Here is a 20,714-nt window from a genome sequence, read left to right on the forward strand (position 1 = left end):
TATAGTTGGGGACTCCACAGCTTTTGGTTCATAATTCATGTGTTTCCATTAGTTTGGCTATTTGTCCCTGTGCTTTTTCCAATCTTGGTCTCAACAATTCACACTCTTACAGTCACTCCTCTTTCTCAACAATTGGACTCCTGGAGCTCCACCTGGGACCTGGCTGAGGATCTCTGCATCCACTTCCATCAGTTATTAGATGAGAGTTCCAGCACAACTGTTAGGGTGTTTGGCCATCTGATCACCAGACTAGGTCAGTTCGGGATTTCTCTCGACCATTGCCAGCAGTCTACAGGGGATGTATCATTGTGGATTTCTGGGGAGCTCTCCAGCACTTTGCTTCTTCCTGTTCTCATGTGGTCTTCATTTATCATGGTCTGTTATTTCTTGTTTTCCCTTTCTGTTCTGGATCCAGCTGGGGTCTCCTGTTCACCTAAGCTCTCTTTCGCTCGACCCTTGCCCTTCATTACTCCCACTGTTGTCCAGGTTGTTCATGTAGATCTCATCCATTTCTCTGTTATTGGGCAATCCCTGTGTCTTTTTTAGGGCCCTGTGTTTTAGGTAGCCTCCCTGGAGTTGTGTAGCAGTCTATTCATCTTTGTTTTACATCTAGTATCCTCCTATGAGTGAGTACATACCATGTTTGTCTTTCTGAGTCTGGGTTACCTCACTCAGGATGATTTTTTTCTGGATACACCCATTTGCCTGCAAACCTCATGATGTCATTGTTTTTCTCTGCTGAATAGTACTCCATTGTGTAGATGTACCATATTTTCTTTATTCATTTTTCAGTTGAAGGGCATCTAGGTTGTTTCCAGGTTCTGGCTATTACAAACAGTACTGATATGAACATAGTTGAGCAAATGCCCTTCTGGTATGATTGAGCATTCCTTGGGTATATGCCCAAGAGTGCTATAGCTGGGTCTTGGGGGAGATGGATTCCCAATTTTCTAAGGAAATGCCATATTGATTTCCACAGTGGCTGTACAAGCTTGCATTCCCACCAGCAGTGGAGGAGAGTTCCCCTTGCTCCACACCCTCTCCAGCATAAGCTGTCTTCTGTGTTTTTGATCTTAGCCATTCTGACAGGTGTAAGGTGGTATCTCAGAGTCGTTTTGATTTGCATTTCCTGGATAATTAGGGATCTTGAGCAATTCCTTAAATGTCTTTCACCCATTTGAACTTCCTCTGTTGAGAATTCTCTGTTTAGTTCTATAGCCCACTTCTTAATTGGACTGTTGGGCATTTTGATGTCTAATTTCTTGAGTTCTTTATATATTCTGGATATCAGCCCTCTGTCAGATGTGGGGTTGGTGAAGACCTTTTCCCATTCTGTAGGCTGTCGCTTTGTCTTGTTGACCGTGTCCTTTGCTCTACAAAGGCTTCTCAATTTCAACAGGTCCCACTGATTGATTGTTTCTCTCAGTGTCTGTGCTACTGGTGTTATATTTAGGAAGTGATCTCCGGTGCCAATGCATTCAAGAGTACTTCCTACTTTCTCTTCTGTTAGGTTCAGAGTAACTGGATTTATGTTGAGGTCTTTGATCCACTTGGATTTAAGTTTTGTGCACAGTGACAAATATGGATCTATTTGCAGCCTTCTACACATTGACATCCAGTTATGCCAGCACTTTGTTGAAGATGCTTTCTTTTTTTCATTGTACATTTTTGGCTTCTTTGTCAAAAATTATAGTTCATAGGTGTGTGGGTTAATGTCAGGGTCTTCAATTCAATTCCATTGGTCCACATGTCATTTTTTTATGCCAGTACCAAGCTGTTTTTATTACAGTAGCTCTATAGTAGAGCTTGAGGTAGGGGATTGTGATGCCTCCAGAGATTGTTTTATTGTACAGGATTCTTTTGGCTATCCTGGGTTTTTTGTCTTTCCATATGAAGTTGAGTATTATTCTTTCCAGGTCTGTGAAGAATTGTGTTGGTAATTTGATGGGGATTGCATTGAATCTGTAGATTGCTTTTGGTAAGATCGCCATTTTTACTATGTTAATCCTGCCTATCCATGAGCATGGGAGATCTTTCCATTTTCTGACATCTTCAATTTCTTTTTTCAGGGACTTAAAGTTCTTGTCATATAGGTCCTTCACATGCTTAGTTAGAGTAACCCCAAGGTATTTTATATCATTTGTGGCTATTGTAAAGGGTGATGTATCTCTGATTTCCTTCTCAGCCTGTTTGTCTATTGTATATAGGAGAGCTACTGATTTTTTTGAGTTGATCTTGTATTCTGCTATGTTGCTGAAGGTTTTTATTAGCTGTATCAGTTCCTTGGTTGAATTTTGGGGATCACTCATGTATACTATCATGTCATCTGCAAATAGGGAAAGCTTGACTTCCTCCTTTCCAATTTGTATCCCTTTAATCTCCTTATGTTGTCTTATTGCTCTGGCTAGAACTTCAAGTACTATAGTGAATAAGTATGGGAAGAGGAGACAGCCTTACTTTGTTCCTGATTTTGGTGGTATTGCTTTGAGTTTCCCTCCATTTAATTTGATGTTGGCTGTTGGCTTGCTGTAGATTGCCTTTATTATGTTTAGGTATGTTCCCTGTATTCCTGATCACTCCAAGACCTTTATCATGAAGCAGCGTTGGATTTTGTCAAATGCCTTTTCTGTGTCTAGTGAGATGATCATGTTGTTTTTTTCTTTGAGTTTGTTTATATGGTGTATTACATTGACGGACTTTCGTATGTAGAACCACCCTTGTGTCCCTGGGATGAAGTCTACTTGGTCATGGTGGATAATTGTTTTGATGTGTTCTTGGAGTCTGTTTGCCAGTATTTTATTGAGTATTTTTGCATCAATATTCATGAATGACATCGGTCTGTAGTTCTCTTTCTTTGTTACATCTTTGTTTGGTTTAGGAATCAGGGTAATTGTTGCCTCATAGAAGGAGTTTGGTAATATTCCTTCTGCTTCTATTGTGTGGAATAATTTAAAGAGTATTGGTATTAAGTCTTCTTTGAAGATCTGGTAGAATTCTGCACTGAAACCATTTGGTCCTGGGCTTTTTTTGATTGGGAGACTTTTAATGACTGATTCTATTTCCTTAGGGGTTATTGGACTATTTAAATGGTTTATCTGGTCTTAATTTAACTTAGGTATGTGGTACCTATCCAGAAAATTATTCATTTCTTTTAGATTTTCCAATTTTTTGGAGTAGAGGTTTTTGAAGTATGACCTGATGATTTTCTGGATTTCTTCATTGTCTGTTGTTATGTCCCCATTTTTATTTCTGATTTTGCCAATTTGGATGGTCTCTCTCTGTCTTTTGGTTAGTTTGGATAAAGGCTTGTCTATCTTGTTGATTTTCTGAAAGAACCAACTCTTTGTTTCATTAATCCTTTGTATTGTTCTCTTTATTTCTATTTTATTTATTCCAGCTCTGAATTTGATAATTTCCTGGTGTCTGCTCCTCCTGAGAGACTTTGCTTCTTCTTGTTCAAGAGCTTTCAGGTGTGCCGTTAAGTCACTAGTGTGAGATTTCTCCAACTTCTTTCTGTGGGCATTTAGTGCTATGAATTTTCCCCTTAGCACTGCTTTCATAGTGTCCCATAAGTTTGTGTATGTGGTGTATTAATTTTCAGTGAGCTCTAGGAAGTCTTTAATTTATTTCTTTATTTCTTCCTTAACCCGTTGGTGATTCAGTTGAGCATTATTCAGTTTCCATGAGATTGTAGGTTTTCTGTAGTTTTTGTTGTTATTGAAATCTAACTTTAAACCATGGTGGTCTGATAGAACACAGGACGTTATTCCAATTATTTTGTATCTGTTGAGATTTGCTTTGTCGCCAGGTATTTGGTTGATTTTAAAGAAGGTTCCATGGGGTGCTGAGAGGAAGGTATATTCTTTTTTGTTCGGGTGGAATGTTCTGTAGGTATTGATTAAGTCCATTTGAGTCATAACACCAGTTAAATCCATTATTTCTCTGTTAAGTTTCAATTTGGCAGATCTGTCCAGAAGTGAAAGTGGGGTGTTGAAGTCTCCCACTATTAACATGTGGGGTTTTATATGTGATTTAAGCTTTAGTAATATTTCTGTTACATATGTGGGTGCCCTTGTGTTTGGAGCATAAATGTTCAGAATTGAAACTTCATCTTGGTGGATCTTTCCTGTGAATAGTATGTAATGTCCTTTGCTGTGGACCAGGCCTCAGTTGGACCACCAGACTGAGGGAGAATGGGATTGAAGGTACTCAGGACACCAGGGAGTCAGTGATGACAGACAGACATAGACACCAGATGCTGTGAAAATGCTGCAATTTTACTGAAGTGATTTGTGGTTTATAAACAGTCAAAATGAGGAACTGATCATGAGGCAAACAGCAAGGCAGAGATACACAGTGTCTAAATTTGTTCTGATGATTAAACATACCCCCCCCCCTCGAGATACCCTGTAGTGGTCAGTTGCTGTCTAGCAAGTCTTTGTTAGAGTACGTCTCATGGGCCAAGTAGTTCCTTTCCCTCAAGTAGATTATTAAACTTAGTTACATATTCCGTCCCAAAGACTTTTGCCCATCTCATAATGTATGGCTGTATAGATCTTAATATTCTAGATCTTGTCATTCTATCATAAAGGCACCAAGGCTTTCTGTTTCTAGCTAATTGTTCCTTTTGAACCATATTCTCCTGTAAATGGAAGGGGCTCCAGGTAATTCCCATGCCTGGGATGATACCGTGGAGGAGTCTACCATCCATCCTTAATCAAGTATTGTACAAATTTCCCGTATCTTTTAGTGGGAATTGCCAGTGCTGCTAACTCTTTTTCCCTGGAATCCTGATGACTTGAGTGGGGATTGTCTATGATTTGTTGAATGTTTACCTGTAATATTTTCTCACTATGAGTGGTGGGCTCATTTATCATGAGCTTTGCTTGCTCAATGCCATCTAGTAATTTTTTATACTCTTGGGAGATATTTTTAACTTTTGCTTGAAGGCTTGGGCCAACAGGGGTATTGGCAATGTTTTGTTATCATCAGGAACATGGAGAGGCCGTTTAGGGCCTGGCAGTGTGCAGAAGGAAGAGACAGTGATAGCGCAGAGAAAGAACAGTGCTCCAGTCATTCATTTTGAGGGACAGTGTCTTTGTGGAAGTCCTCTATCAGGAAGCATCACATGACCTGATTGCCAAGGAACCACTGGAGGGCTATCCCCGAGGGGCTCGACCCCCTCCTTTCCTGGTGACCACCAGATCAATGGCATTTGTCACACAGGCGACACCACTGTGGGTGTGGCAGTCCTTCATGATCTTATTTGATTGATTTTAGTTTGAAGTCCATTTTGCTGGATATTAGGATGGCTACACCAGCTTGCTTCTTAAGACCATTTGATTGGAAAGTCTTTTCCAAGCCTTTTATTCTTAGGTAGTGTCTATCTTTGAATTTGAGGTATGTTTCTTGTATGCCACAGAAATATGGGTCCTGTTTTCATATCCATTCTGTTAGTCTGTGTCTTTTTATAGGTGAATTTAGTCCATTGATATTAAGGGATATTAATGACCAGTGATTGTTAATTCCTGTTATTATTTTTATTTTTTGGTGGTAGTGTGTGTGTACTTCTCTTCTTTGGGGTTTACTGCTGTGGTGTTACCTATTGCCTGTGTGTTCGAGGGTGTATCTGACTTCTTTAAGTGTAATTTTCCTTCTAGTACTTTCTGTAGGGCTGGTCTTGTGGATAAGTATTGTTTAAATCTGGTTTTGTCTTGGAAGGTCTTGTTCACTCCATCTATGATGATTGAAAGTTTTGCTGGGTATATTAGTCTAGGCTGGCATCCATGGTCTCTAGTGTCTGCATTATATCTGTCCAGGTTCTTCTGGCTTTCAAAGTCTCCATTGAGAAATCGGGTGTTATTCTGATGGGTTTGCCTTTATAAGTCACTTGGCATTTTTCCTTTGCTGCCCTTAATATTCTTTCTTTATTCTGTACATTTAGTTGTTTAATTATTATGTGGCGAGGGGACTTTTTTTTTTTGAGATCTAGTCTGTTTGGTGTTCTATAGGCTTCTTGTATCTTCATAGACATTTCCTTCTTTTAAGTTGGGAAAGTTTTCTTCTATGATCTTGTTAAATATATTTTCTGTGCCTTTGCATTGGTATTCTTCTCCTTCCTCTATTCCTATTATTCGTAGGTTTGGTCTTTTCATGGTATCCCAAATTTCTTGGACATTTTGGGTCATGACTTTATTGGTTTTAGTGTTTTCTTTGACTGATGAATCTATTTCTTCTAACGTATCTTCAACACCAGAGATCCTGTCTTCCATCTCTTGCATTCTGTTGGTTATACTTGCATCTGAAGTTCCTGTTTGTTTACTCAGATTTTCTATTTTTAGCATTCCTTCTGCTAGTGTCTTCTTCATTTTTTCTATTTCCCTCTTCAGGTCTTGGACTGTTTCTCTTACTTTTTCATGATTTTCTTTCAGGGACTTATTGTTTTCTTCCTCTTTATTTGTCCTTTCCTCTAGTTTTTTATAGCGTTGGGGGTCCTGCCCTATGGCCAGAACCTGGAGCCAAATTGAGCAGGTCTTCCCTGGAATGGCTGGTGCCCAGTTCTGGGACCTAGGTGTGGGCCTCTCTGGGTGTGAGTCCAGGCACTCACCTCTGGTCCAGATGGGAGTTCCGGGCTTGCATGTACTCTTAACAAGTAAAATTTGCCTGAAGATTAAAGGGCAAAGACAGCCACTAGATTAAACATCAAGGCCAGGCAGTGGTGGACACCCCTCTAATCCCAGCACTCAGGATCTCATGCCTTCCAGTATTTGGGAAGCACACACACCTTTAATCCCAGCACTGGGAAGGTTGAGACAGGAAGTGATATGGCTGGGCAGAGAAAGACATAGAAGGCAGGAGGAGACAGGAACTCAGCCCTCTTTCAGGTTGAGGATTTCATAGAGGTGAGAACTAGTGGCAGACTGCTCTGCTTTTCTGATCTTTCATTATTTATCCCTATAGCTGACTCTTGGTTTTTAAGACTAATTAGAATTCATGAAACAGGCCCCCATCTCTATACTTTCACATGCTCATACATACACTCACAATTCACACACACACACACACACACACACACACACTCATATATCACTCTACTCTCTGTACTTATACACTCACAACTCACACATACTCACCCTCGCACCTACTCACACACATACAGATAGACACCTAGACACACTCACACATATACACACTCACACACAAATACACACACAAACATACACAAACCTTGCCAGGTGAACATTTTTTCTCCTCTTTGGCCTCTTTGAGAGACAGTGAAACAACATTCTGGATCTAATCAGGAGGCAGGAACCACACAGTAGGTTGAACTGGAGGAGTGTTAAATGTTATGAAACTGATAAAAGTCTTGTCTGCAAAGTGAGAGGGATGTGGGGCCTCCCTGGGTTGAGGGAAGTACTCAGGGAAGGACACACTTCAGACTTTGTTGGAGAGATGTGGTTGAAGTTTTCTGATAACAGGTTCCCTGGTGTTTCAGCTGACATGCCACTGGTGTGGCCGCAGGTGAACCACCTAGCGGACTTACTTGCAAAGGGAGTCAGGCTGTCAGTAAAGGTGGCAAACCTTTAGACGCTGGTCATGATGTCAGGCATGCCCCAGAGAGGTCTTCCCTGGCTAGGACTGCAAAGTGGATAGTGCTGAGGATTCTGGGCCAAGGCAGAGCTTTATAAACCTTGGTAGTGACCAGCATCTGTTGTGCCTGCATCACAAGACCCCTGAGCAAGACCACCACAGAGCCCATAACCGATACAAAACACACAGGGGTTTATTGATAAACAAGTAAGCCCAGGCTTGGTCTGTGTCCAACACTCCAACGCAGCCGGTGGAGGAGGACGGCCCTGAGCTCCCAGAATGAGGGGCTTTTAAATTAAAGGGAAAAACCACAAGCAGGGTGGTATAAGCCTTTGTGTCATATGATTGGGTGAAGGTATGTAACCTTTGAATTTACCTGGTTGGGGGTTAGAGTTATCATTTTTGGGCAGGCCTGGAAAGTCCCAGGCTTGTCCTTGAGCTGCCATGGAGGCTGGCTGGCCTTGCACATTCACATTAATCCATGCACATAGCTCTAAGTTGGTGAGGGGTCTGAGACATTAAACAACTGGCTGAACCTTGAACGGTCAGAGTACATGTAGAAAGGGAGCTACTGCAAGGACTATGTCTTTTGTTCATGGCCCTCCCTGAAACTGCTTGCTTAAATCTCAGGAAATGGAAATTGAGGCCTGATCTCTGAGAGAAGACTGAGCAGCCTGTTATGGTGTCTGCTTGGTCCTTTCACATCCTGCTTGTCCACACTTGAAACTGCATCAGGCTCCTTCCTCTTACAGTGCTCCTATAGCATCTAGTAAATTTTTTTAAAGATTTATGTATGTATGTATGTATGTATCTATCTATCTATCTATCTATCTATCTATCTATCTATCATACAGAAGAGGGTTGCCAGATCTCTTTACAGTTGGCAGTGAGCCACCATGTAGTTGCTGGGAATTGAACTCAGGACCTCTAGGAAGAACAGTCGGTACTCTTAACCTCTGAGCCATCTCTCCAGCCCCAGCATCCACTAATTTAAAAACTTAATATGCTCTGCTGTGGATATCGCTCTGTATAAATAAAACACTGATTAGCCAGTAGCCAGGCAGGAAGTATAGGCGGGACAAACAGAGAAGAGAATTCTGGGAACAGGAAGGCTGAGTCAGGAGACAATGCCAGCTGCCGCCATGAGTACCAACATGTAAGATACTGGTAAGCCATGAGCCATGTGGCAAGGTATAGATTTATAGAAATGGGTTAATTTATGATGTAAGAACTAGATAGCTAGAAGCCTGAGCCATTAGGTCAAACAGTTTAAATAATATAAGAGTCTGTGTGTTTATTTCATAAGTGGGCTGTGGGACTGCCAGGGCTTGATGGGAGCTGGAGAGAAACACTCCTGCTACATGCTCACTCCCAAGAAGTGCTACCAGGAGTTAAGGCACGTGCCACAGGGAATGTGTTGGTGCATTCAGAGCTGAGAGTCACTGATCGACAACACAGACAACCCCGATATTGTGTCAGGGAAGGGGACATCCTGTGGTTAGCTGATGAAGAAGGTTCAGGTTGGATTTTTGTCAAGTGATGGGCCACCATGAGTGACCTACATACAGGCTGAGCTGTGGCTCTGGAGTTCCTTGGACATGTTCAGTTTATCTATTTCTCTCTCTCTTCCCATCATAGGACAAACCAAGACCCAGACCTGGAGACCTGATTGAGATTTTTCGAATTGGCTATGAGCACTGGGCCATCTATGTGGAAGATGATTGTGTGGTCCATCTGGCTCCCCCGAGTAAGAATGGATACACTACTGAGATACTGCTATGGAAGTTAGCAGAGTAAATAGAAGGATAGTCAATCATAGTGGTCCTCAGCCACTGCCCTTTAGCACCAAACATTCTTGAACATTTATCTGTTTATTAGTAAGTACCAAGTGTCCAGCATTAAGAATGACAGGAGCGTAGAATGTCCCTAAAGTCCCCTCCAACCTCTGTTTCTGATGTCAATCATTTAGTATCCTTCATCATGTTTTTAAAGACACCTCGGAGGGTAGATGCTCACATGTCACTTGTTTCCTGTTGCTCCTAACTGCTGTTTCCCACTTCCATGTCATCTTTTGTCACCTTCCTGCCCAAGGCCTTGTCTTCCTGATATCCAGTGTGCTCTAGGCTGCCTTATCCTAAATATTCACCTGGTCCTTATTTCATGGTTTTGACTGAACTTGGGGCTTATTAAAGTGAAGTGGAGATTTGATGAGAGACCAGATTGTGAACCTAGAGGGAGATTACAGAGGAATGTGAAACAATTTAAAATTAAATGTGATCTAGAACCATTGCTCATAGTGGCCACCTCTGGAGTCTGGTCCTGGAGCCGCCGTGAGGGAATGTGAGAGGGGAAATTTGATGTTTTTTGAAGTTTTGTGTTCTGTGTAGCTCTTGCTGGCTCAAAATGGAGTCACAGAAGGGCCCTGCCAAGGTCTTTGATTCACAGCTTTGATTTCTGCGGGCTTTTCCTTGGGCTCCATCTCCCACCTTGGCGCTGGACCTTCCTGCAGAGCAGAGTCCCTTTCCTCTATCTTCTCTTCTCAGCCCCATCCACTTCCTGGTTCCATTTTCTTTCTAAGAGCCTAATCAAAGAGGTGAGGGGAGGATCTGGGAGGAGCAAGAATATGATCAAAATATGTTGTGTCAAGTCTTCAAAGGATAAGTAAAAACACCAAAACATGAAATATATATATATATATATATATATATATATATATATATATATATATATATATATATATAAACATCTCCACCTCTTTCCTGCAGCCTGTGTCCAGAAACACCCTATGTGTGTAGCTAAAGAGATGGTTAGCAGTGATCCCCTCCCTCCCTTTTCTAAGAGTGAATTCTGCCATCTCTGTGCCTGTTCATGACGACAGTGGTTCCATAATGCACCTCCCTTTGTGGCCACTGTAGGGGCAAAGTTGGGCTGTTAGTGGGGTTAAGTTAACTTTTGTGAAATCAGTAGATTTTCTTGGAACACACAGGAATAGAATAAGAGACTTTTTTTTTTCTCTTGGACAACTTAGAAAGGGACATATGTACTGTGTGCCACCATCCAGATGGCTCCTGTGGAGAAACAATTTTTTAAAATGTCCTGTCCTTAACTGATACAATAATAGTAGATGCTTGTGAGATACAGTGTGATTCAGACTGCTTTGCAGTGTGCAATGCTCACATACAGGTCGTTAGCATAGCCACCTCCTCTAATACTGTTTCTTTTTCTTTGCATGTGTAAGTGCATATAATGGTCTCTGTGTCCATGCCTGTTTTCTTGCACTCACGTGTGGAGGCCTGAAATGTCGTCATGTCAAAAGACACCTTGATATCAGGTGTCTTTCTTGATCACTCTCTCTTTGAACCTTACAGCTTACTAATTATGGCTAGCCCTGGGATCTATCTCCATTTCTCCCCCCCAAGGATTAGTGTAGCAGATGGCCTCCATTCTTGCCTGGTTTTTCCATGAGTTCTGAGGATATGAACTTTTATCTTCATGCTTGTGGGGCAAATGCTCTATACACTGAGCCACCCCCAGCCCTATCATTTCTTTTTGATGAGAATATTGAAAATCATCTCTTGTAGATGGTATTTAACATCTGTCCATGTGGCCTCAGACAGGTTCCTGACCATCTTGGAGTTTCCATGTCTTCTAAACACTGAGTGTGAGAGAATGTAGCAGCTTTGAAATGTTTCTTTTTTTCCTGAAGCTGAAGAACCCTCCTTGGTGGTAACGAATACAGGCTCTGAGTAGAGTAGGCACCAGAGATCCAAATATGTGACTTCACTATTCCCTTGCAGAGGGAAGCATGTTTTGGAACCACTGTTATCATGCACACGACAGAGCCTGTGTGACACCCAGGGGTGTCACACAGTGGATGCAGATTACTGGCATCTGCTTAGGAAACAAGACAGCTTCTAAGACAGGGTCAGGCCAATGCAGTCTAGTCCAGGCCGAGTGATCAGGTATTTCCAGAGTTGCTAACAAGAGATTCTTCTGGAGGTGAACAGACCATGTAACTCAGGACAAAAGATTTCTTGGGTGGGAGCTGCCTCAGTTGGTAATGTGCTTCCTGCACAAGCATGTAATTCTGAGTTCATATCTCCAGTACTCATATAGAAATCTGTGTATGGCAGAGACAAGTGAGTCCCAGAGCCTACTGGCCATTCTGTCTTAACTACCAGGTGAGCTCTTGATTCACCGAGAGATCTAGTCTCAAAAAATAAGATGGATAGTGATTAAGGAAGATAATCCACCTCGGCTTCTGGCCTCCATACATGCATGCACATCAGCGTACCTGTGCACACCCTCCCACTCATGTATGCATTCCCCCCTTCATCTTCAAGAAAAGCATCTCTCAGGAAAGTTGGTCCTCTATGGTATATTTAATCCAATTCCTTCTCTGATATGCTCTAAATTGATGGTTTGATTGAGAACTTCACGGGAAGTAGCTTATGAAAGGTCTTAGATCCAGCGTATCCTGTCCCCTTACTCCCGGAGGCCTTCCAGCTGTTGCCCTTGCTCCCCAGGTGAGGAGTTTGAGGTGGGCAGCATCACTTCTATCTTCAGCAACCGCGCTGTGGTGAAGTACAGCCGGCTGGAGGACGTGCTGCATGGCTGCTCTTGGAAGATCAACAACAAGCTGGACGGGACATACCTGCCCCTCCCTGTGGACAAGATCATCCAGCGCACGAAGAACATGATCAACAAGATAGTGCAGTATAGCCTGATTGAGGGGAACTGTGAGCACTTTGTCAACGATCTTAGATACGGTGTGCCCAGGAGCCAGCAGGTGTGTTCTCCTCGGTGGCTCCTCACTGTGCTTTGCTGGGCTTTGTCAGGTCCTCTTTGATGCTGGGCATAGATATGTTGTCTTCCAGCTTTTGTCATATTACCTGCCTAGCTCTGACAGGCCAGTGCTAACATACAACATAGGACACATGTGAAAGAGCCCTGAAGCCTAAATATTTGTAACAATTTTTTTTTAAGCTGAGGATCGAACCCAGGGCCTTGTGCTTGCTAGGCAAGCACTCTACCACTGAGCTAAATCCCCCACCCTTGTAACAATTTAATAGTTGACCCTTGTTAAAAAGACTTGATGAGCAGAGGGAACATGAAACTCCTTGTAGATATGTAGGATAAAAGGAAACTCCCCAAAGGATTAAAGGTGGGACATCATTTTCTGTTTCTGCCTCTCCTGTGATTTTTATCTTCTCTGCACAGAATGGGGTCAAACCTCCCTATTGTTGTTTACCTCTCAGAGCATGCCCCATTCCCTCTGTCCATTTGGTTTTCCGGCATCCTTCTCTCTACTCTGTACCCTCTGCTTGCCTGTGCTCTGTTCTTATGAGGCTTTGTGCTAGGAGCTTGGTGGGTTCCACTGTGCAGGATCTTCCATCCCATGAGCATTTGCATGTGAGTAAAGATTCCAAAATGGAGGGCATGATAAGAGGTCCTCTGAAGATCTGTGGGCCCAGGAGTCGTGAGACTGAGCTAAGTGTGAATACTGATTCATGTGCAGTTGTGCCCAGGTGAGTTTCCCTCCCTGGCTTTCAGAGTCCTTTACTGTTGAGTGAGGGCCTCAGTGGCTTCAGCCTATCCTGTGCAGAGATCCTTTGCATCATGCACTACTCTGGAGGCAGAGCCTATGCTGAATGGCTCCGGGGAAAGAAAAAGGCCAGAGGTTCCATGGCCTGGGGGAAAGGAAGCCTGCCCTGCCTAGGGTACCTGTCTTCAGATGCCCCCTTGACTGGGTCTCTGGGAACTTTAGGGATTTTGGAGATGTAGGATAGTACAAGTGGCCCCCTTATATAGGAAAAGGCTCTAGGATGGCTGGGTCCTAAAGGGGATGACAGCGGTAGGAGCAGGGGAGGGTGCCAGCCTGAGATTGGTACCCACTGTCCCATGAACCACTGTGCTTTGCAGGTGGAGCATGCCCTGGTGGAGGGAGCAAAGGCTGCAGGCGCTGTCATCTCAGCGGTAGTGGACAGCATAAGACCCAAATCTATAACTGCTTGAAGATGCTGCGAATTCTGAGTGCAGGAAGAGCCACCAACAGCTGCAGGGCAAAGATGCACCTTTCTTCCTCTTTGCCTCCCTCGCTCAGTGGCCCTGTTTAAGAAGACTGTGAGTTTCTGGAAGATTGGAATGTGTCTAGTTACCTCCTCTGACATCTGTCCACTGTAGCTGATGTAGACCCTCACACCTTCAGCATGGGAGGAACTGATACCTGCTGTGAATCTTCTATGTGCCAGGCACTGTTGGGGCCATTCCATGTGTTTGTTTAATCTTATTCCTTTGTTTGTTTCTTAGGCTACACTTATTTTGTGGCCCTGGGAAATCATCAGAAACACTCTGGAAACTCCTTTAGAACATTTCCAGAAACGAAGACCTCTCCCCAGGAGCTCTTTCTGGGGTTCTCAGATGTCTCTACCTTCTGTTTACTCTGTCCTGCCCGTTCAGACCCAGTGTGTCGTTTAGGGGAGGGAGGGTGGAAAGGACATCAAGGAAAGCTGTTGCTCACTATTTAGGACCAATTGTACCTTCATCTGACTGGAGGGGTGGCTCAGTGGTTAAGTGCACTTGCTGCTCTTGTAGAGGATCTCAGTTTGGTTCCCAGCACCTGTGGTGGTGGCTCACAACAACTTTTAACTCTAGTGTTGTCCTCTGACCTCTCTAGGTACCAGCACACACCCACACATACATCCACATGCCTAAAAATTAAAAGAATTAATTTTATATTTTATATTATCTCTTTAATAACCTCAGCTGCCTTCTCAACACCATCCTGGATACTCCTCTGTCCTAACATGCCCTCTGTCAAACAAACCAGTACATAATCTTTCAATTCAGCTTCACTTAGGTTCTCAGGACATGAGCAGGATAAAGCCAGATTCTTGTCCTAAATATCACACAAATGGTCCCCAGCTTAGTACCTGATAAAGTTCTTGTTTCCCTCTGAAATCCCAGGAGCCTGGCATTTTTCTTAGTACTCTCCTCTTCTATGATCCCACCAGAATTGCTCATTAATCTTTGCTTCCAGCTTCCGAGGGCTTTTCCAACCCCAGATTCCAAACTCCCCCATTCTAGCTTCAAGCCGCTTCCACAGATGGAGGACCACATGGTGAGGATTCTTACAGCGGTGACCAACCTCTTGGTGCTGATTTATGTCTTAGAGTCTAGTCTGTTCTTGTTGCTTTGATAAACTACTCAGATAAAAGCAACTCAATGAAAGCAACTGTGAACCTACTTAGTTCACGGTTCCAGGTTATGGTCCACCAGGGTGAGGAAGCCATGTGGCAGGCACTTGAGGGAGCTGGGCACATTGTGTCTGTGGTCACAACAGAAGAGCGGTGAATGGGTGCATGGCTACTGCACAGTTCCCTTTCCTTTTTTTCTGTCCAGGGCTAGCCTGTAAATGGTGCTGTCCTCATTCAGGGTGGGTCTTCCCACCGCAGTGAACTCAAAGCACCCTTCCAGCCACGGCTCAGAGATCCATCTCCTAGGTAATTCTAGATTTTGTCAGGTTGACAATTGACCCTGACCATGACAAGTGTCAACTTTGTTCCTTTCTGTTTAAAAATCTTTGATTTAAAGCATAACCAATGAAACTATTAAAAAAAACCTTATAATTGCCAGAAAATTGACATTTCCATTCTGACTGATTTCAGATGAATATTTGAAACATCTAAGTCCACTGATCTCCACTGTGTGAATGAAGGAGTGATTTTGATTGGAAGATCTGAAATTGTTCCTGTGGATTTTACTCTGTGGAGAGCCAAAGTCACCCCAAAAAAGCTAGAGATGGTTTCCCCCATGGCTCTGGAAGTGCCTGGAAAATATGGAGGACATGGACAGCATGCATTAACAAGATGGAACTCTCAAAATGTTTCCAAGATCTTTTAGGCTACTTGCTCAGGGGCCTTTCTCCTGTTGGAAGGAAACAGACACAATGAAGAACTTTGGTGTTTGTCCACCATCCTTTTCTCAGCAACCAAAAGTTGGTCCCTCATTCAGCTTTTTGGATACAGGAGCCTGGGCACATTTCTTGGTTGGAGTTTCCTCTGCCTTTCCCATCATCCTGTGTACTGTGCACAGCCATCCTGGACACTTGCAGTCTGGCAAGCCCTCATTTCTGAGCATCGTGACTAGCAAGAAGCCAGTACCCATGATTCCATTTCTTTGCCTCTCTGACACCTGGAAGATCATTTGGGCCCCCAATATGTCTTCTTTCAGTCTCTTACCTCATGGTATTGTCTGTGTTGAGACTTCCTTTGAGGCAGAACCTAAGCCCCAGGCCTCTACAAGCACAGCCTCTTTAGCCTTAAACTAACACTTAGGTTTTAGTGGACTCCTTAATGATTCAGAACTCTTGGACTATGTTGATGTCTAAGAAGCAAACAGGGATTTGATTAACAGCTCCCCCACCATAAAGTGTTTAGTGACTCTGATAGTGAACGCCTCCACCTCTTGCTCACTGCTCTGGCTCTCTGGTGTGAACCCCATAGGCAAAGTATATTATCAATTATGTTCCCTCATCCATTAAAAAACCTATAAGCAGTGGTTCAGGGTACCCAGGTGCCAGACCATTGACATTCTGTGTCAGTTAGGGAGATGAAGACACATGGGGCCATAGACCACTTTCTGGACAGCAGTCCTTTCTGTTTTCAAGCTGTCTGTAAAGCCATGAGCTCTGGAATTCACATCTCACACATTCAAGATGAGGAGGTGAGACTTTATTAAAGCTTTTTTAAAGAAACAAATGTTGTTGCAGTTTCTGCATTGTAGATTAGGAATTGAAATCTCTTCTTTGAGGAGACCTGTCATGTCACCACTCTGAGTGGGCATGTGTCTCCTGTTGGTGGTAGGAGGGCAAGGGCAGGGGGAGAGGCCAAGGGAAGGTAACCTGAATGCAAATGTTTCTAAGATTCAACATTGGAGGGTGAGGTGGGTCAGTGGTGGGGCTGGTCCCTTGGCATAGGATGTGCACTCGTGGTTAGGGAGGTGCAGTATCAGTGACACATGAGTCAGCAAATGCTGCTATCTGGATGTTTTACCTAATGATAGGCTAACTTCAGGAAGCGATGTGGCAGAGGTGTCACAGCCATGGGGAGATGTGGTTTGAAGATGTGATTCTGCTAGCTAAAGTGGGAGAATAGTAGTAGAGAACATATCAGTCAGGTATGCCATGCATGCGTGTGTGTACTGAGGCTAGAGGAGGACTTGGAGTGTCCTGCTTTATCACTTTGTCCTGAGATTTTTTTTTTTTTTGCTGAACCTGGAGCTAGGTTGGCAGCCAGCTAGCCTCAGCAAGTCTCCTGTCTCCACTCCTGGCATCCAGTGGTGGGATTACAGGTGCATGAGGCCACACCCAACTTTTTACATGGATGCTGGGGATTTGAACTCAGGTTCTCGTGCTGGCACAGCAAGCACTCTTAGCTACTGAGCCCTCTCCTTAGTCTCAGACCCTATCACCACGGGTTTAGCTAGGGGCACATGTCAGAGACTGCAGGAGAAGGGCCCAGAGAGGACCCTTTTGTGAACTAGGAATAGAGACAAACTGTCTCTTGTTTTCAGCTCAGAGTTTATTTTTCTCATAATCACTCTTTGCTATCCTAAAGCTTTTTTTTTTTAATCAGCTATGCTTGGGGAATAAAGAGAGGAGTCAAGATCCATAGTTTGTAGAGACAAATAACGTTGTAGCCATGGAAAAAAGACTCAAGGGTCACCAGCAATGCTGTTACGTAAATTGTTACTGGGGAGATGTACAACTATCCAGAGAGGGCTACAGTGAAAGATCAGAATAACAGTTCCACTGCAGTCCGACTGGGATTTCCTTATAGGGCTTCCTTACACAGCATGCATGGGTGAAGGGGCATTTACAGGACCATGGGTGAGGGGCCACTTACAGAGAATGAGTGAGGGGCATTTTCAGGACCATGAGTCATCACAAAGCAGCTGTACCACCAGAATCTCACCCAAGCATGGATGACTACTTCCCCACAGCTGTGTAGATCGAATCTTTCCTTTAGTTCACCTTCTACATTCTGTTTTCTAGTGCCTCCTGAGACTCCCAGACCACATGCAGCTGAGGCCAAATTACACATAGCTGGCTGTGTGTGTGTGTGTGTGTGTGTGTGTGTGTGTGTGTGTGTGTGTATACTTGAGCTGTACTTGCAGGAGGGGGCAGTTGAAATCTCAGGTGAGGTCTGATGACCTTCCTTGTTGTACATCAACAGGCTGGATCTTGAAGTCACAGCTATTTTAAGTAAGCTGATCATAGCTGTTGAGCTCAGAGGACAGAGTTCTTGAAAAATATTCCATAGAAAACAGGAAGAGCACAGGTTCCATGTTAGTCTAAAAGTGGCCTCCTGGTATCCTCTGGAGTTGAGTTGTTTTTACATTTGTTTGTTTATGCTATATATGTGTGTATGTGTATGGACATATTTTGTGCCAGAGGACTCATAGAAGGGAGTCAGAGGACACCATGCAGGAGTCAGTGCTCTTTTCCACCACTTGGTTTCTACAGATTGGACATAGGTCATCATCAGACTTGGAGGTGGGTGCTTTCTACACACCCCCCACCTTGAACCATCTCATTTTCTTTTTTTTTTTTTGAGAATGAACTGGCCAAAACATAAGATTTTTAGAAGGCAAGGCTGATTCTGGAATCTGTAGGATGTCCCAGTATGCTTTGTCACGCATGGACAAGAGTTAGGAGAGTAGAGCCGGAACTGATGGCATATTAGTGGTCAGAGACCATCTTAGCCCTCATACTGTTCTCATGAAAACACTTTATTATGTTAGCAGAACAAACTGCAGTCATTTGGACTCTAGGGGAGTTGGAGCCACTGAAGGTTCTGTTCTGAGTGTCTCATTCAAGGCTTCCAGCTGGGCAGGATCTTTAATGTAAATAAACTACTTAGATTTTTTTGTTTGTTGTTATGGTAGGTTTTTGTATTGTGTTTCAAAAATATTTTACTTTCTCAAATTACTCATTTTTCTAGGAGAAATATGAAAAGATGAATTTATGTTAACTTTTTTGTATATGTGCATGTGTGATTGTGTGTGTGTGTGTGTGTGTGTGTGTGTGTGTGTGTGAGAGAGAGAGAGAGAGAGAGAGAGAGAGAGAGAGAGAGAGAGAGAGAGAGAGAGAGAGGCCACACCCCCATATATATGCATACATATGTGAAGGCCAGGAGTCAACATCAGGTATCTTCCTCTGTCATACTCCATATTGTCTTTAAGAAAACGTCTCTAACTGAACCCGGTGCTTGACTGATTGGCTGGACTTGCTAGTCAGCAGGCTCCTGGGGTTCACCTGTCTCTGTCCCCATATGCCAAGGTTACAGCCATGTGTAACCCTGTCTGGTTTTTTTACATGAGTGCTGGGAGATTCAACCCCAGAGCCTCATCCTATCCAGCAGGCACTTTACCAATCAACTCTCCAGCCCCCAATTCATGTTTTTGAAACAGGATCTTGCTCCTTAGCCAGGCTGGCCTCCAACATGTGACATTCCTCTCTTAACCTTCAGAGTGCTGGGGTTACAGATGTGTGTCCCCATCCATGCCTGACAAAAGATTAATTTTTACATTTACTTTTGGAATGATTGCTTAAAGTTCAACTTCAAAGTTAAAGCATCTCTGAATCTATAGTGATGTAGGAGATGCATTACAAATGATTACGTTTTTGTATTTTCAGTTCTGTTTCATAAGAGGAGCCTTTGAAACAAAGTCACCTGTGGTCAAAGGTTTCTTGTCTTTTTGCCTTGATGAACACTGGCTACTCTGTCTTTTCTTAAACCCATAAGCAAAAGGACAGAGAAACTCTGTCTTGGCTTTGACTGATTTACAGAGCATTGGCTTCTATTATTTAGTGGCAGGCACAATTTAGTATTATTGAGCTGCTCAATGTAGAAGAAGAACTAATCACTGATTCATGAAGGTAGCTAGAGGCATCTGCTAGACCAGAATCCCACAATGACAGTGTCTTCCAACAGTCAATGGGACTAAAACAATGACAGTAGCATTAGCTAAGTATTCCTGCTGTTCTAGATACTATAGCATGTGCTTTGGAAACTTCTCTATGAGGAGCTCCCCTCACCCCATGGTTATGTGTTAATTTCTACTATTTCCACTGTAGACACAGTAGCCTCCTGAGACACATAGGCTTACTTTGCCAGCTTTGTCCAATGCTTTCTCTGGGTAAATACTGACTTTGTTTATGCCTTCATTTGATGAAATAAGGGAATTAAAGCAAATATCTGATTTATAATGAACCAAGAGATAAGTAGGCAAAGGTAGATAAAGATCAAAGATACATCAGTAGGGGGGCAGTTTGGGGCCCAGCAAATGGCTGTGTTGTCTGTGTCACTCAGTTACAGGGGCAGACTCAACTTCACATGATCATAATATCAGAGTGTAATGGGTAGCCATTCCAGCCTTGGCCTGGAAGTTCCAACTCCCACTGAGGCTTTAGTAATGGTCACACCTACAAGACAGGGCTGAGAGAGGAGGCTGAAGACCCAGGATCCAAATGAGAGGGATCTCTTAGTGCCAGGAGCCTGGATGCTGGAGGTAGACTGAGCAGAGTTCTCCGGAGAACACCGCTGGACTGTGCCATACCTTTACCAGACCCTACAACCTACCTATCCCTTCATTTGTAAGTTACCCCACAAAACAAACCTCCCTTTTAACTACGTGGAGTGGCCTTAATAATTTCACCAATATCTGGCGCTCACATGGGGCAAATTCCAAAGGCCTGGGTGGCTCCCACCCTCAGCCTCCTCCCCAGCTGGCGGGTACCTAAACCTGCCTGCAAAGTTCCATTTAACCAGGTAATGCCTACGCGGTTCTGTTCCCGAAAAAGGGAGTAGCTAGTCTGGTCTCAGTTCCTAGACCAGGGAAAATCGCTGTGAGTGAGGCGTTCCCCCTCCTCCCTGACTCCCCACCATCTTGGCTCCTGCCTTTAGCTGTCGCCAGCAGGCCCTGCTTTGGAGCTATACCAACGCCTCCTGCTGGCTGAAAAGTGCTACTTCACCCCCCCAAACCACAGAGGGGTAAACTAGGTGAACAAGCGTCTTATTTCAAGTAAAAGTACTTGATAATTTTACACCTTAAAACTGACT

The 20,714-nt window shown here is 43.5% G+C and overlaps 1 protein-coding gene across 1 annotated transcript in view; it reads left to right on the plus strand.

The window, feature by feature from the left end:
• Window positions 1–13,605, plus strand: part of Plaat5 (phospholipase A and acyltransferase 5) — a 30,302-nt gene extending 16,697 nt beyond the window's left edge. Inside the window, exons 4-6 of the mRNA XM_036179652.1 lie at window positions 9,229–9,337; window positions 12,117–12,379; window positions 13,513–13,605. Coding sequence (XP_036035545.1) covers window positions 9,229–9,337; window positions 12,117–12,379; window positions 13,513–13,605 — 465 coding nt within the window. The remainder of the gene's footprint in view (window positions 1–9,228; window positions 9,338–12,116; window positions 12,380–13,512) is intronic.
• Window positions 13,606–20,714: the final 7,109 nt, after the last annotated feature.

This window comes from Onychomys torridus, chromosome 1, assembly GCF_903995425.1.
Source record: "Onychomys torridus chromosome 1, mOncTor1.1, whole genome shotgun sequence".
Lineage (NCBI taxonomy): Eukaryota > Metazoa > Chordata > Mammalia > Rodentia > Cricetidae > Onychomys > Onychomys torridus.